The sequence below is a fragment of the Asterias amurensis genome, chromosome 3 (assembly GCF_032118995.1).
Source record: "Asterias amurensis chromosome 3, ASM3211899v1".
Taxonomy (NCBI): Eukaryota; Metazoa; Echinodermata; class Asteroidea; order Forcipulatida; family Asteriidae; genus Asterias; species Asterias amurensis.
Window position 1 is genome coordinate 3,910,355 of NC_092650.1, and position 15,232 is coordinate 3,925,586.

Below are 15,232 nucleotides of genomic sequence, written 5' to 3' on the forward strand. Positions count from 1 at the left end.
GGACTTTTGTGACGCTAGGTGGCAGCGGACTTACAGGTAAATCTGTTGCTCTTGGTTATGTGTGGGTGCTCTGAACTACATGTATGGAAACAACGGAAATTTACCTGGTAAATCTGCTGCCACCTAGTGCTCCAAAGTCTCAAATTGTAGCTTGACCCGGACCATGGATGTCTTGTGTCTGACTACGTTATAAACTTAAGGATGCTGTGTGGCACAGGTTATTCTGTCCCCTTGTTCTGTTCCCTCATACGGCAAATCTCTTTATCCCGTATGTTTCATTTATGTGAAATTTGCACAGTCTTTTACCAGACACAAATGCAGGCACAACCATGCAATGAGTAGGAGTTCATATCTTTAAAATGATAAGTTTTTTTTTTTTCTTTTCAGAGAGGGGTGATCAAATGAGCCAACACGACATGCAAGAATACACCGACGGTCACAACATACTGACGTGGAGTCTTGTGGCCTTTGCTAGTGCTTTGTGTACAGTCATCATCATGATGGCCGCCCTGTTTTGTCGCCTTCTGGCCCCTCGACTTGGCAACCGCAAGCTTCGAAATGATGAGATCACCATAGTCCATTAAAGTCAAGATTCAGATTTTTTTTGTTTAATTAATCATGACTTTTGTTTTATTATGTCTTTGGTTTAGTTGATTTTTTGTTTACTTAAAAAAAGATAAATGTAGCATTTTTTCACCAAACCTATAATACTTTACAAAATTGTGTATGTTACATAATTATGCATATTTTTTTCTGTGCTGGCATTTCTTTCTCTTATATAAAAAAAGGAAATTTAAGAAAAAAACCCAGATGGACCATAATTCCGTAAAAAGTAATAACAGTGATCCAATTTGTTTGTGTTCTATACTTTTTCCCTTTTTTTTATTTTTAACTATAAACCTTGTAAGCACATAATATAGTATATCTATTTACTAGTAGAGAAATCCTGATGAGCAGAGCTTTCGATTCAATCAGACTTGACAGATGATACAATCTGCTTCGCAAAAATTTGCAGGATACCAGTCACAAATTGTACATGCGGCATGCTTTTTTGGCTGCTAACTTTATTCTGGTAAGCATAATAGTGTTGTTCTTTAATAGCTACTTTTTGTGCTTATAAGCAGCTCTATCAAACTTGGATGGAGTCAAATTCTAATAAGAACAATTTGTTTGAATACCGTACCGTAGCAAAAAGCTGCCCAAAATGTACTGCTCAATATCACTAGCATTCAGTGTGAACAAAACGTGTTAATTTTGAATTTATTTGCTTGGAGAAAGTACCTGGATGATTCAATCAAACCCATTGTTAAATTTTAAAAGCAATTCTCTTAAATTAATAAACAAACTAAGCTATTTTTAAGCTATTTCAAAAATTTTAAACATGCAAGTTGTTGCAGGGCAAAAAGGGTTCCTGTTCTATTGATTTCTGTAGTTGTAGATTTGTATTTAAAAAATACACCTTACTTTCAAATGTTATATGCATACTTAATTAACGTCTATGTAAGAATATAAGCAGTAGGTGCAAATATTTGTGCACATTCGATAATTCTAAGCAGTTAGTTTTTGACAAAAATCAACAGACTTTGGGATCCATAGAGTATCTCGGCATAAAAGCAGTGCTAGTTAAATTAATGTGCATTAAAAAATAAAATAAAAACGTGCCACTTTTTAATTACATGTGTTTATAATGATGTACATTGACATAAGGTTTTATCTTTTGAACAACTCACCGCCTATGTAGAATTCACAGTCGACTCTTGTGAAAGATGTTTGGTCCAATCTTTGTTCGACTTGACCAGAATATTCAGATTTAAACTTTAAAAGTAGCTATTTTTCTAAATTCTATAAAGTAACATCAGCTTTCAGTTTAAGGTATTGCACAAAAATATCCGCCAATGATACATAAGTGGTAGTTAGATAAAAACTATGAGTTATTGCTGTGATGTCAACATTATCTCACATCCACCTGACATGTACAAGCAATGTTATATGTGTTTTGTGCCTCGACCATCCTATATCCAAAACTTTGCGTGTTTTTTTTTTTTTTAACAGCATCTGTCGTAAGGTTTTCGTAAAAACATCTTTTGGTGAAAATAAAGCCATGCAAGACCTTTAGACGAGCACGGAAGTTAAAGGGTTCCATTGAAACAAAGTATTACTACTGGCCCTAAACTGCCCTGTATTTTTATAATATGACTACTTTGTGCCTTTAAGCATCCACATTTGTAGCCTTACTTGAAGACAATATTGTGGCTTCTTTGTATTGAGTTATTAAGATATTCATATGTTCCCTCGAGTCTGAATGCTTGAGTTTTTTCCATGACAATCAGAAAGTAATGTAGTCTTTGGAGAAGGGCAAGAAATAAGACCAAAAAAGTTCTTTGTACTGTGTAGATTTGGTTGTCTTGTTTTGTGTTAAAATGAACAAGGATACTAATGTGTATTTCAATAATAGTATCACACTTTTGAAAGACCTTGCCAATTCTATCAAGCTCATAATCAGAAAATGTTGCTAAGCATATTTTACTGCTTAGCAAATACTAGCAGGAAGCCAGTCACAAACAATACATTCCATGATATTTTTGGCTGGTAGCTTGTCCACTAAGTAAAATTGTTCTTTGCTAAGCATTTTGTTGTGCTAAAGAGCTTCATAAAACGGAGCCCCAAGTTTTACCTTCTCCAATATATTTCTCAAATTCTTATTTCTGTATTGTAACCTAATAACCTGCTGAAGGGTTGTAGAGTGTTAGGGTAGTGTTTCTTAAAGTTTGACAACTCGAAGAGATTTTTTTTATAAATAAATGCAACAGCAATTCTGCCAATAATTTATTCAGTGTCTCAAAGCAAAGCTCCTAAAAAAAAACAGGCAAGACCAAATGGTTTCTGTTTGAAGTTTGTTGAGTGGTTTTATTCTGAATTAAATGTACAATTACACCAATCTCTAAACCCATTACTTTAAAATCTAATGCAAAATACATGCTGTGAAAAGGCTAGGGCCAAATTTCATGGCTCTGCTTACCGTAAGCACAGAATCAGCACTTACGGAAGCAGGGAATTCGGTGCGTACGGCAAGCGTATTTCACGGGTTAGCAGAGGATTTTGGCATCTGTGCGTGCATACTCCATGTTACTAGTAGGCATTCTACGCTTACAAGGCTAGTGCAGAAATTTGTCGCTCCAAGCAGGGAATCGTGATCGTCAGCGCAGAATTCAGCGGTAAGCAGAGCCATAAAATTGGGCCCAGATCTGGTCAGACCTGGCTGAACTGGCTATGGCTAGATTTCATGTTTAGATATAGTAGATCCTTAACAACAACCTAAGCAACAGCCGCAACCATTAAAGGTGACAGTTCTGATATGACCTAAAGTCACCTTGAGGTTCTCATGTCACACGGGTGGCCCTTATGCATTGCAACAAGATTTTTACAAGACACGTAACAACTCGCACATGTTTTTCATCCCTGTAAATTGGTGACTTCTTTATTCTCCCATTGTTTGTGTTCACAAAATCAAAGCGAGGATGTCCTCATTCTGTCTAAAAACCCGGATCCCCTTTGTTAAAGTCCTCAGTTTCAACGGGTAGACACCCTTGCTAGGGTAATAAACATTTAGTGAAAATCATCCTTATAATGTTCCCGACTCTGTTTACCGTAAGCAGGGATTTTAGCATACACAGCTAGCGCATAAATTCAGCGCTTGCCTTAATGGTGATCATAAGAGCTGAATTTGGCGAAAAGCAGAGCCATGAAATTGAGCCATGATAAGATGAGATGAGTGAAATCAAGACATAGTCCCACAAAACAAAATAATAAATTTAAAGGCCATGCGACGACAACATCACTGAAATCTGAAAAGAATTACCGTTCAGTAAGTGACTTATTTTAATTACAATTATAGAAAAGACAAGGATCAGTGCAAAAAGTCTCAAACACAATATTAAGTAAACGGGACTTAAACTTCCTCACTGAAACGTCTTCAATAACAGACCCTGACTAGTATAATCAAAATGAATATGTTGGACAACAAGTCACCTGGTATTTTTGCATGAGCACACTTCACAATGGAAATCCAGGGATCGATTCACAAAGAAAGTTCACCTTGGACTCTTTACGTGTTGTGAAAAACTTGAAGGGAAGGTACACCTTTGGTAATTGTCAAAGACCAGTCTTCTCACTTGGTGTATCTCAACGTATGCACAAAATAACAAACCTGTGAGAATTTGAGCTCAATTGGTCATCGGAGTTGGAAGAATTTGTGTGCTTTCAGATAGGAATAAAAGACTTCTAACTAGAAGTCTTTTATTTTTTTAGTGAGAAATTACCTCCATTTCAAAATCTATGCTACTTCCGAGGGAGCCGTTTCTCACCATGTTTTATACTATCAACAGCTCTCCAATGCTCGTTACCAAGTCAGTTTTTAAGTTTATATTTGTTTTGAGTAATTACCAAACGTGTACCTTCCCTTTATAAGGCTAGTGCTAATAAGACAAGTAATAACTCTTTGTGAAATCCACCCAGTGGTGCTAATGTCATTTTTCAAAAGAAAATGCACGTGCATTCAAGTCATCTGGTCATAACTGGAGAAGCAAAGTATTGCACAGTGTACATGATGCAAGTTCAATTTCTGTCCAAATGTTTTGTGGAGACTGTTATTTTAAAGTAAGATATCGAAATGAGGAAGAGGAATAATTTAATGGCATATTTAGTAAATAAATGGCTACACAAACAACTTTTTAAAAACACGAAAGATTATGTTTGGAGAAAATGAGACAAATATTAACAGTATACATGTACTTGTAAGAAGTTCACAAAGAAATTGAAAACTTGTTTTTAATACGAAAACCTTATCTTGACACTGAAGCAATTCCAGCTATCATTGACCAGCATCTTTCCTTTTAACAAGGGCTCATTTCAAAGAGCTTTTGTACTGAAAACATCGTTTAAGAAAATGCGCTAAGCAAAGGAAAACCACTCAAAGACAATAATAAACTTTTGGCTTCTGGACACCAGGGCCCACTTTCATAAAGCTGCTTAAGCTCAAAAATTAGCTAAGCACAACCAAACGAGTTATGCTCACCAGAATATTAAAGGTCACCAGCCACAGTAACGTGTCGCAAGTACAATTAGTGACTGGTATCCTACTTATTTTTGCTCCGCAGAAATGTGGACACTATTGGTAATTGTCAAAGAACAATCTTCTCACTTGGTGTATCTCAACATAAGCATAAAACAACAAACCTGTTAAAATTTGAGCGCAATTGATTGCGGAGTTGCAAGATAACTATGAAAGAAAAAACACCCTTGTCACACGAAGTTGTGTGCTTACAGATGCTTGATTTCGAGACCTCAAATTCTAAATCTGAGGTCTTGAAATCCAATTCGTTGAAAATAACTTCTTCAACCTCTCCCCATTACTCCATATACCAAGTAAGATTTTATGCTAATAATTATTTTGAGTAATTACCAATAGTATCCACTGCCTTTAAGCAGCTTTATGAAGTTGGACCCAAATTCTGCTATTAACCCTTTGGAGACCAATCAGACAATTCATTTCTGTATAATCATCACAAAATGCACAGACACTGCTAACATTGTCAATTTTGTCAGTAAAAATTTCAACAGAAATAACGTGAAACAGAAAATTTTGTTTTGTGTTTGGAAATTAGGATACTTTTGGAAAATTCCGTATCCAGAGATCTTTACCTTGACCTCTTTATGTGAATAGAACTAGGTCAAATCTTGAGGCTATTTCCGGCCACTATGTGCATTTTTGTTGCCGCTATGATCCCTAAAGGGTTAAGGTAACTGCTCTAAGCAATTTTGTACACAGCGGCTCTACTTGCAGTATGTACAGTTCAGTGTTTTCGTGATCGTTCACCTCTAGGTCACTGGCCGCCTAGTTGTTGCCCCCCTCCCCACCGATACCGCGCTCCAGCGGGCTCATCGTTTCTGTCCTCACGAGGGCGATTGCTTGGAGGGGCCATGCCGAATCCACTGACTCCGCCTTGACGATTGGGAAAGTACTTGTATCTGGTAAAGCAAATAGTCGAGAAAGAAACCCACAGGTTTTTATAATAGAGCGGCTGCAACTTTGTAGATGGAAACAACTTGTTGGTTCGAATCCAACCGAATCCAACCACATACAAGAGCCTTGCATTTGGACTGTTTTTCCAGACCCAACCTAATTGTGTGGGTTTTCCTCATTGGGGTTTCCCTCCCACATCTAAAACTAAACATTTCGTCTTGCTTTCTATTAACTTACTTTCTAACTTACATAACTTTCTAACTTACATAAATAATTCAATACATAAATAACAGTAATAAATTATTTAAGTATAAAACATTTTTGTATACTCACAAAATAGCAGGAGTGCTTAGGAAAGCGCGGCCACCGAAATCCTGGGGGTACTTGAACATCAAAAAGAAGTAAAGATGGCCGACAACGATGCCCAACAGTTCAAAAAATCCCCTAGGCATATATAGAAAACAAAGCATTTATTAAGTTGGATTCATCAAACTTCAGAAGAATGAAAACAGAGCTAAGAAGGAGTTCAGTGGTAAAACCAGACATTGTAATTGGGGTCTATTTGTAAACATCAGGGGAGAGTGTAATGGTATGTACTGAAGCCTGATAATTGTAATCGTGGAAGTGTCGTGGTCGAGCGGTTAAGAGCACCGAATTCATACTCTGGTGTTTCTGATCAGCAGAGTGTGGGTTCGAATCCCCAGCTGTGACACTTGTGTCCTTAACCAAGACACTTAACCATTGCTTCGTCCTTCGGATGGGACGTAAACCTGTTGGTCCCATGTGTTGTGTAATGCATGTAAAAGAACCCAGTGCACTTATCGGAAAGAGAAGGGGCTCGCCCCGGTGTTTCTGGCTGTGGCCACTGTATGCGCCGTAGCACCTTGTAAACCCTTAGAAGGTTCTAAATAATTGGGTCTCAGAATTCATCACTGCAATAACCTATCTTTCTGAAAGTTTGTATACTCAGCGCCTTGAGTACCTTGTTTGGTAGATATGTGCGCTATATGAGACTTTGATATTATTATATTATTAATGTGCTTACCCTCCTCTGATGATCATGTTGAATGCAACCAGAACCCAAGGAAGGTACATGGCCTTGAATTGAGTCCCAAACCAGAACTGGACGACGGTATCACGGTTGAGCTGACACCACACATACAAGACACTTAATACCATTGGGTCCATCAAAAACTATGTCGAGAGAACAGTAACAAACCAAAGTTATTACACTACTGGTAGTTACTCAAAACAATTGTTAGCATACAAATTTACTTGGTACTGAGCAATAGAGAGCTGTTGATAGTATTGAACATTGTGAGAAACAGCTCCCTCTGAAGTAATGTAGTTTTTGAGAAAGAGGTGATTTCTCACTCAAATAATAAAAGACTCCAGCCTGATATGAAAGCACACAAATTTGTGCAACAAGGGGTTTTTTCATTTTTTTTACCATGATTTTCTTGCGTCTTTTATGACCAATTGACTCCAAATGTTCACAAATTTTAAACATAGTTGGGATACACAGGTGAGGATACTGGTCTTTAACAATTACCAAAAGTGTCCGGTACCTAATCCACACAGTGTCTACCAATTCATTATCAACTATCAACCATTTTTGACCATTTTTTTCCAATATTTGGAAGGGAAAAAATTAAATTTTGCTTGAAAGTTAAAAACTTACCATCAGTGGAGCAATAAAACCAACGATCTGATTGGAGTGAAAGTTAAGGAGATTAAAGGGAAACACACTTCTCCTTAGGAAAACAAAATTTAAAAAATTGTTCTTTCAAATTTTTTTTTACAAACTTACTCTAAAAAAAAATAATACAAAATTCCAGCTTTCATCAATCACTACATGTATCATGTGTATGGTAACACTAATAACTCATCTTGTTGGAACTGTGCAAAGACGGCTCGAAATGATTGAAGAGAAAGTTCAATAAAAGCTAAAAGTCAATAATCGGATTAAATAAAAGGATACAACGAGGCAGGCCCAGTTAAACATGAGCATAAACAAATAGTCTGCAGGCTTGCCATCAAAGATACCTGGAAACAGGAAACAAACAAAAATACTGGTGTCAGGGAATTATTAAACTTCTTTTGAAAAATAAAATTGCTTCATTATTCCATTTATATGTCCGAGAATGTTTCTAACAAGTATTCCTAAATTAAAGGCAGTGGACACTATTGGTAATTACTCAAAATAATTTTTAGCATTAAAACTAACTTGGTAACGAGTAATGGAGAGATGTTGATAGTATAAAGACATTGTGAGAAATGGCTTCCACTGAAGTAACATCATTTTCGAAAAAAGAAGTAATTTTCCACAAATTTGATTTGAGACCTCAGAATTAGAATTTGAGGTCTCAAAATCAAGCATCTGAAAGCACACAACTTCAGGTGACAAGGGTGTTTTTTCTTTCATTTTTATCTGGCAACTTCGACGACCAATTGAGCTCAAATTTTCACGGGTTTGTTATTTTATGCACATATGTTGAGATACACCAAGTGAGAAGACTGGTCTTTGACAATTACCAATAGTGTCCAGTGTCTTTAAATCAGCATTCTCAAGATGGTAATGAACAATAAATAAATAAAAGTCAAGACTTCAGAGGAACTTATACCTTTCTCGAGGCGACTGGAGTATGAGTACATGAAATACAGAGTCATTAAATAATGAAATCCAGTCCGCGGTGATAGAGGAAAGAAGAACAATGCCGTCACTGGCCTCCAAAGCTGCGGTCATTGCAATCCATGGAGAAAATCAAATAATGGACAAAAACACTTTTCCAAGTGAATCATTTGTTTTGTTTAAAGCCTGAAAGACGTCACCGAAAGACGTCACCAAAAGACCCCCACATGCTTAGCAGATTGCTGTAGTTACAAGCCAGAAATACCAGGGCCCGATTTCATAGAGCTGCGTAAGCAGGAAATATTGCTTAAAAATTTTCTGCAAAGCAAAAGAAAGATCAGGTACACCGGTCACAAATTGTACATGTATGTGACTTTGGCTGGGAACCTTATTCTGGTATCATCATTATTGTGTGCTAAGCTATTTTTTGGCGCTTAAGCAGCTCTATGTAATTGGGCCATGATGAAGTATAAAAGGGGGCCAACTGATGACAGATTCTCAGCGAATTCTGTCAGCGCGGGGATGGGAGGGTGGGTATAAAAAGACGGCTCAAAGATACCAACCTAAGCTGTCTAAAAAGAAACTCACTCAATCTAATCTCATTCCTCGCTGGGGTCGATTTCACTAAGATATTCCTAACTTAGGACTAGTCCTAGGACTCTTAAGGAGTTAACAACTTAAGGCAAGTCCTAAGTTTGGCTGAGTAACTCATCCTAACTCAAGGTGTAAGACTAGTCTTAACTCTTTGTGAAATCAACCCCTGGCGGCTATGTAAGGCAACTCACCTCTCTCTAATCTATTGGAGTAACTGTAGAGGAAAAAGAGCTGTATAAGGTAGTGAAAGCCGGTCATCGGAGTTATGGGATAGAAAAAGAGGGCTGTAATGGGTCGCCATATCTGGAACAAGGGAATTACATGCAAGAAGTAAAAGTTATTTGTAAAGAGAAACAAAATCACCTTTGACCATATCCACCGCAAATTAACAAGGGCCTGATTTCATAGAGCTCTGCTTTTAAGCAGGAAATATTGCATGACAATTTTCTGCTAAGCAGAAATGACCAGGATACCAGGCACAAATTGTACCTTTGAAGTGTTAGTCTGGCTGGTAACCTTATTCTGGTAGGCATCACTTTCTTATGCTTGGATTCTTTTTGTGCTTAAGCAGCTCAATGAAATTGTGCCCAGAAAGCAAGTATGTTCTAAATTGATTGGCCCGCAAAACTCAATGTTACAAATAAAAACATCGAACACAACAACATAATGCAGGAGAGAACCTGAGGGAATGGGCGGGAGGTACTCCTGAGACTAGAGAGGGGCCTACTTTGATTTGAAAATTTACAGACTACAAAAGCTATCGAAAACATTGCTCCACAAAAAGCCCCCTTCACCTTAAGCCACAAATTCATACTTCATGCGAACACAAATTTAACATCACAAATCATAACTCTTTATTTCAAGAGATTATTTTGTGCAAGAGTTAAGCACATTTCAAGTTGTGAGAATTGTTTGTTGCGCACTGGTGAGATACAAAGTATGAAACTCAGATTTCATAATATTTTGTGATTTTATTTTTTGATTGAAGGTGATATAATATGTCTATACCCAGAATGGATATTTTTGACTGGTCATTAATTTCATAGAACGACAATGAACAGCGCAGTGACACTTTTTTTTGCCTTAAAAATTCTATCATGATGTTCAGTGGAAATATTTTCCTTGTGACTTCATGGTTGACAATAGAAGACTTTGGAACGCTAGGTGGCAGCAGACTTAGTCAGGTAAATGTCCATTGTTTGCGTAGTTCTAAGCACGCGCACATTACCGAGAACAATGGATTTTACCTTGTAAGTCTGCTGCCACCAAGCATCCCGAAGGTCCCCTATTGATGGAACAGAACATTATAATTATTAATTATGAAATTCCGACTTTATTTCCTTTAATAATAAAAAAAATAAAAAAAAAACAATCTTTGGGAGCCACATCAAAGTAGAAAGCAATTAAAATTTAAACTATCATAAACCATTGAAATATGGGAATCAATGCATAAAATCAGTGAAAGAAGAGTAGGCTTTTTCTTAATTATTGGAATTGTAACAAAACAAAGAAGTGTGACTCGAGCATCGAGCATTGAATTGGGCTTTTGGCTCAACATTCTTCATTACAGAATTGATACCTTGTTTCTAAGGAAAAGTATTTAAAACAAAAACAAATAGGAAAAATAAATGTATGTATCATGCCACAAGTTTTCATTCGTTAAAACATAAATTGGTATCAAATTTACTCAAAAATAAGGCATCCCTTTTGCTAAAAACGAGGGTCCAAAACACGAGTGAAAAGGTCAGGAGGATTCGGAACTTTCCAATAAATATTCCACTTCCAGTACAAAAAATAAACAAACATTCGGGAAAAAACCCAATCTAAATTTAAAAAGTAAAAACAATCATCATCTTCATACATAACTAGCCAAAGCACGACGTGTCCATTTATACCTGAAATCTGTACACGACTTGATGAAAGTTGAGAATCAACCACATCGGGTTTAGGATACCGAACTTAGCGAGTAGTGGGACGACCACAGACCCGGTGAACCATCCCCGTGTAATCAGCGGAATTCCCCGGTACCAATCGCCGATGTCGCTTTGCTGTGCCATGGCTGCCGTGGACTAGAAATCAACCCAATATCTGCGTCTAAAGGTACTTCGAAAGAAAAAACACAGTAAATGGCTTTGAATCAAGCACTGTTTTCTGATAAATTGGAGATTTGATGGCAGTTACGTTACGCCAGTAAATTTTACGTTGGACACATTTTGTGGGTTAGCACAATCTGCAGAACTAAAATTGCGCTGCACACTCTTGGGACTGTTAGGCTCGCTCTCGTGATTCCAAGATTGCGCGCTCAATTCCAAGATTACGCGCTCAATCTGAAGATTGGCCCTCCATTTTATTAACGCGCGGCAAAAAATCAGTTTGTTTTTATGCCCGCCAATGTGATTTTGTGTACGGGCCGAAGCGTTATAAAAAAAATGTGAAAGTTTTGCATTGTACATGTACTAGGTTCAATTAGTTTTGGCGTTTTGCTTTCTGTTCTCATCCTCTCATTCTTGAGATAAGGCATCAAAATAAAAGCATCGGGTACACAGCTGTTTCGAAACACTGTGATTCGAAGCTATCACCTAAAAAAATATATACAAATTTTGAAGATGCTATGTCAAATTTTTGGCCCAACATTAAAAAACAGATTTTTTTGAGTGAATGGTATTTCAAAGAGTATCACCCGCTCGAAAACGAAAACAAGTTTAACTTTTACTTTTGATGGTCAGGAACCATGACAAAAATTTAAAACGTTTCTTATAAAACACATAAGAATTGGTCACGTGATATTGTCGGGATCCCGACAAAAACTAATTTTGAGCATTTTATTTCACTGCTACTAATAATTGGCCGACTTTTTCGAGCAATGGCTCAAATGAAAGCTTGTAACTTTCTCGACCCTCATCAAAATACCTATTGAATTTTAAATCAAAATTTTGGGGTCAAATCGGCCAAAAATCTGACATAGCATCTTTAAAGGAACACGTTGCCTTGGATCGGTCGAGTTGGTCTATAAAAAGCGTTTGTAACCGTTTGTTATGAAATGCATAATGGTTAGAAAGATGTTTTAAAAGTAGAATATAATGATCCACACAAGTATCACTCAAAATTGCACGGTCTTCCATTTACGTCGCGAACTAACACGGTCGGCCATTATGGGAGTCATGCGACCGCGTTAGTCGTGCTGTAAAAAGAAAACCACGCAATTTCGAGTCATATTTGTGTATATCATTGTATTCTACTTTTACAACACGTTGCCTTGGATCGGTCGAGTTGGTCTTTGAAAAGCGCCCTGTAACCGTTTGTTATAAAATCGATATGGTTAGAAAGAAGTTGTAAAAGTAGAATACCTTTTGGTTACAGAACGTTACAAAGTTTTGACTCCCATAAATGGCCGACCGTGTTTGTCGACGAGATAAAACGAAAACCACGCAATTTCGAGGCATATTTGTGTAGATCATTGTATTCTACTTTTACAACATCTTTCTAACCATATCGATTTTATAACAAACGGTTACAGGGCGCTTTTCAAAGACCAACTCGACCGATCCAAGGCAACGTGTCCCTTTAAGGCTTACGTTATAAATAATGAATGCAAACAATTTATGAGAAAGAGTAAAAAATGCGACTGTTACAGATGTGTTTATTATAAATAAGTCACTCATTTACGCCTACTCAATTTCAGCATTTTTAAACGCATTCAAACAGCAAACCACTGTTGCTACTAACTTTATTTGTTCCATTTAAAGGAACACGTTGCCTTGGATCGGACGAGTTGGTCTTCAAAAAGCGTTTGAAACCGTTTGTCATGAAATGCATATGGTTGGAAAGATGTTTTAAAAGTAGAATTAACACGGTCGGCCATTTATGGGAGTCATAAATTTGACTCCCATAAATGGCCGACCGTGTTAGTCGACGAGGTAAAAAGAAAACCACGCAATTTCGAGGCATGTTTGTGTGGATCATTGTATTCTACTATAACAACATCTTTCTAACCATAACGATTTTATAACAAACGGTTACAGAACGCTTTTCAAGGACCAACTCGACCGATCCAGGGCAACGTATCCCTTTAATCTTGTACCATTGGCGGTACACTCCATTATCATCGCCACACGCAGAACGTATACACACAGAAATTGCAACATTTTCAACAGTGATGCAAAACATATCTTGCTATTTGGAAACTATGTGACACTATCTTGGAACAAATTGTTCACCAGAAGAAAGTGTATATACATTACTGATTCTTTTCATATAAGTTTTGCCAGATAAACCTTCAAATGAGTACATGAAATTACCCTTTTAGAATAGTGTGTTTTCAGAGTTACCGAATTTTGTGAAACATCAACGGCTGTTTACAAGTTGTAAAAGAACATTCCATTGGTCAAAGTTCTAGTGAAGCAATGACATTGGAAGAGCCCTCATGTGCGGCTGAATAAACGGGTACATTTTTAGGAATTCCTTCACACAAAATTTACCAAAATGGACGTACAAAACCTCAAAATAAAAGGGCAACATGTTTTCTAAAAGTGAAAAATAATTAAGAGTAAATGTAGGAGTAAAATTACCGTTTTTATTTAGTTTGTATACTAGGGTTTCAGAGGACATGATTACAATATAAATTTGATGTTTTATCAGGGAAGATCGCCCCAGCGGATGTTAAACAGAAACTTTACGACAATTAATTCATATGAGAATAAACTAAAAATTTATGAAAAGCGGTGGTAAAAAAAAACCCAGTAGATTATAGATATCTGTTGGACAGCATGTTCCGAAAACTCGCTTTATTTGGTGCTCCGACAACTTTGTATGCGTCGTTGGACGTTACGCTCGATAAAAAGGGCCTATAGAGTCTAAAATTGTTATTGGAAACAAAGAAGCAACAAATCACAACATATATAGGAACCAATCATTGTATTTATTTTCAATAAAAAAATTGCAGAAATTTACTTTTTCGTTAAAATGTTGCAGCCGTCCATACCACTCGACGCGGTTTTTTTTATATCACTTACATCATATCAACTTCTTCCTTTTCAGTCAGATAAATTCCGTTGCTATTGTATAGTGGCTGTGATTAAAAGCAGCGTTGATTATTGTTGAGGAGGAGACCAAACTCTTGCGAGCCCGTTTGGTCGAGTAAAGTTTAATCCGCGGATCTGTGACTGATTTGTTGCGGAGGGAACCAAGAAACCCTGCTGATCATATGCAAAGCATCGTGTTATACAATTTGTCTGACTGCATGATTTGTCGGCAATGTGATGACACTTCACTATTATCCGGCGCATACCAATAATGTGCTCACAAGTGTGTAATTCACAGAAGTGAGCTATATTTTTAAGCGACTATATAAGTAACTTACCCTTACAGTCATCTTAGCGGGCAGTGCAGGTGGCTCGATCAACACGAAAAATTTACACGAAAAACCCTGTCATACCATGCCAAGTACCATCATTGCCAAGTATACCCTTACCAATATTAAAAAGCTCTCAACTCCGGAAACAAACACCACCAAGTCATTACGCTTCGTTTAGTTGGAGAACGAAAGAGTAGGGGAGGCGACGTTTTACAATGATGTTTGCACGCTGACAACTATCAAAAGACAACAACAAAATTACAATATTCCATACCGATTATAAATACGATTTCCAATCCAATTCTTCAAAATGATTATTACCTCTGTTCTTGAGAATACCTCCCTTATCCCTAATTACATTTCGCAACATTTGTATATACTGTGTATTGGTCCGTTTCTCAAGCATGTTGATGTAGCCTGATCAAAAAAGAATACTATAGGCTTGTATCACAAGACCACCAGCCAGTTCATCCTGATTTTTCCCTTATATGGAGTAGTTAGGCATAGGCGCACCTACATTAATTTTATTTCAGCAATTTTTTTTTAAAATAACAAGTCTCCCTTGTCATTATTGCTTACTACATTTTCTTTAGTTTAGTGTCACAATGACCTTGACAATTGACTGCGGGAA

At 37.0% G+C, this 15,232-nt stretch overlaps 2 protein-coding genes across 2 annotated transcripts in view; one reads left to right on the forward strand and one right to left on the reverse strand.

The window, feature by feature from the left end:
• The window catches only part of LOC139935228 (uncharacterized), a 105,080-nt gene extending 101,461 nt beyond the window's left edge, over positions 1-3,619 (forward strand). Inside the window, exon 76 of the mRNA XM_071929728.1 lies at positions 388-3,619. Within this exon, the coding sequence (XP_071785829.1) occupies positions 388-584 (197 nt within the window). The 3' untranslated portion in view covers positions 585-3,619. The remainder of the gene's footprint in view (positions 1-387) is intronic.
• Positions 2,881-11,507, reverse strand: LOC139935227 (derlin-1-like). Its single transcript, XM_071929726.1, has 7 exons — positions 11,144-11,507; positions 9,440-9,551; positions 8,004-8,068; positions 7,704-7,730; positions 7,068-7,216; positions 6,356-6,466; positions 2,881-6,027 (listed from the first exon to the last, which is right to left on the reverse strand). Exons 1-7 carry the CDS (start codon positions 11,303-11,305, stop codon positions 5,883-5,885), a joined length of 771 nt encoding a protein of 256 aa, XP_071785827.1. The 5' UTR covers positions 11,306-11,507; the 3' UTR covers positions 2,881-5,882.
• Positions 11,508-15,232: the final 3,725 nt, after the last annotated feature.

Excerpts from the sequence above, each read along its gene's own strand:
- LOC139935227 (XM_071929726.1), bottom strand. The coding sequence starts at position 11,305 with ATGGCACAGCAAAGCGACATCGGCGATTGGTACCGGGGAATTCCGCTG. Across the intron at positions 7,731-8,003 it reads TTAACTGGGCCTGCCTCGTT|ATCGTTGGTTTTATTGCTCC; the intron begins GTATCCTTTTAT and ends CACTCCAATCAG. Across the intron at positions 6,028-6,355 it reads CTAAGCACTCCTGCTATTTT|ATACAAGTACTTTCCCAATC; the intron begins GTGAGTATACAA and ends TTGCTTTACCAG.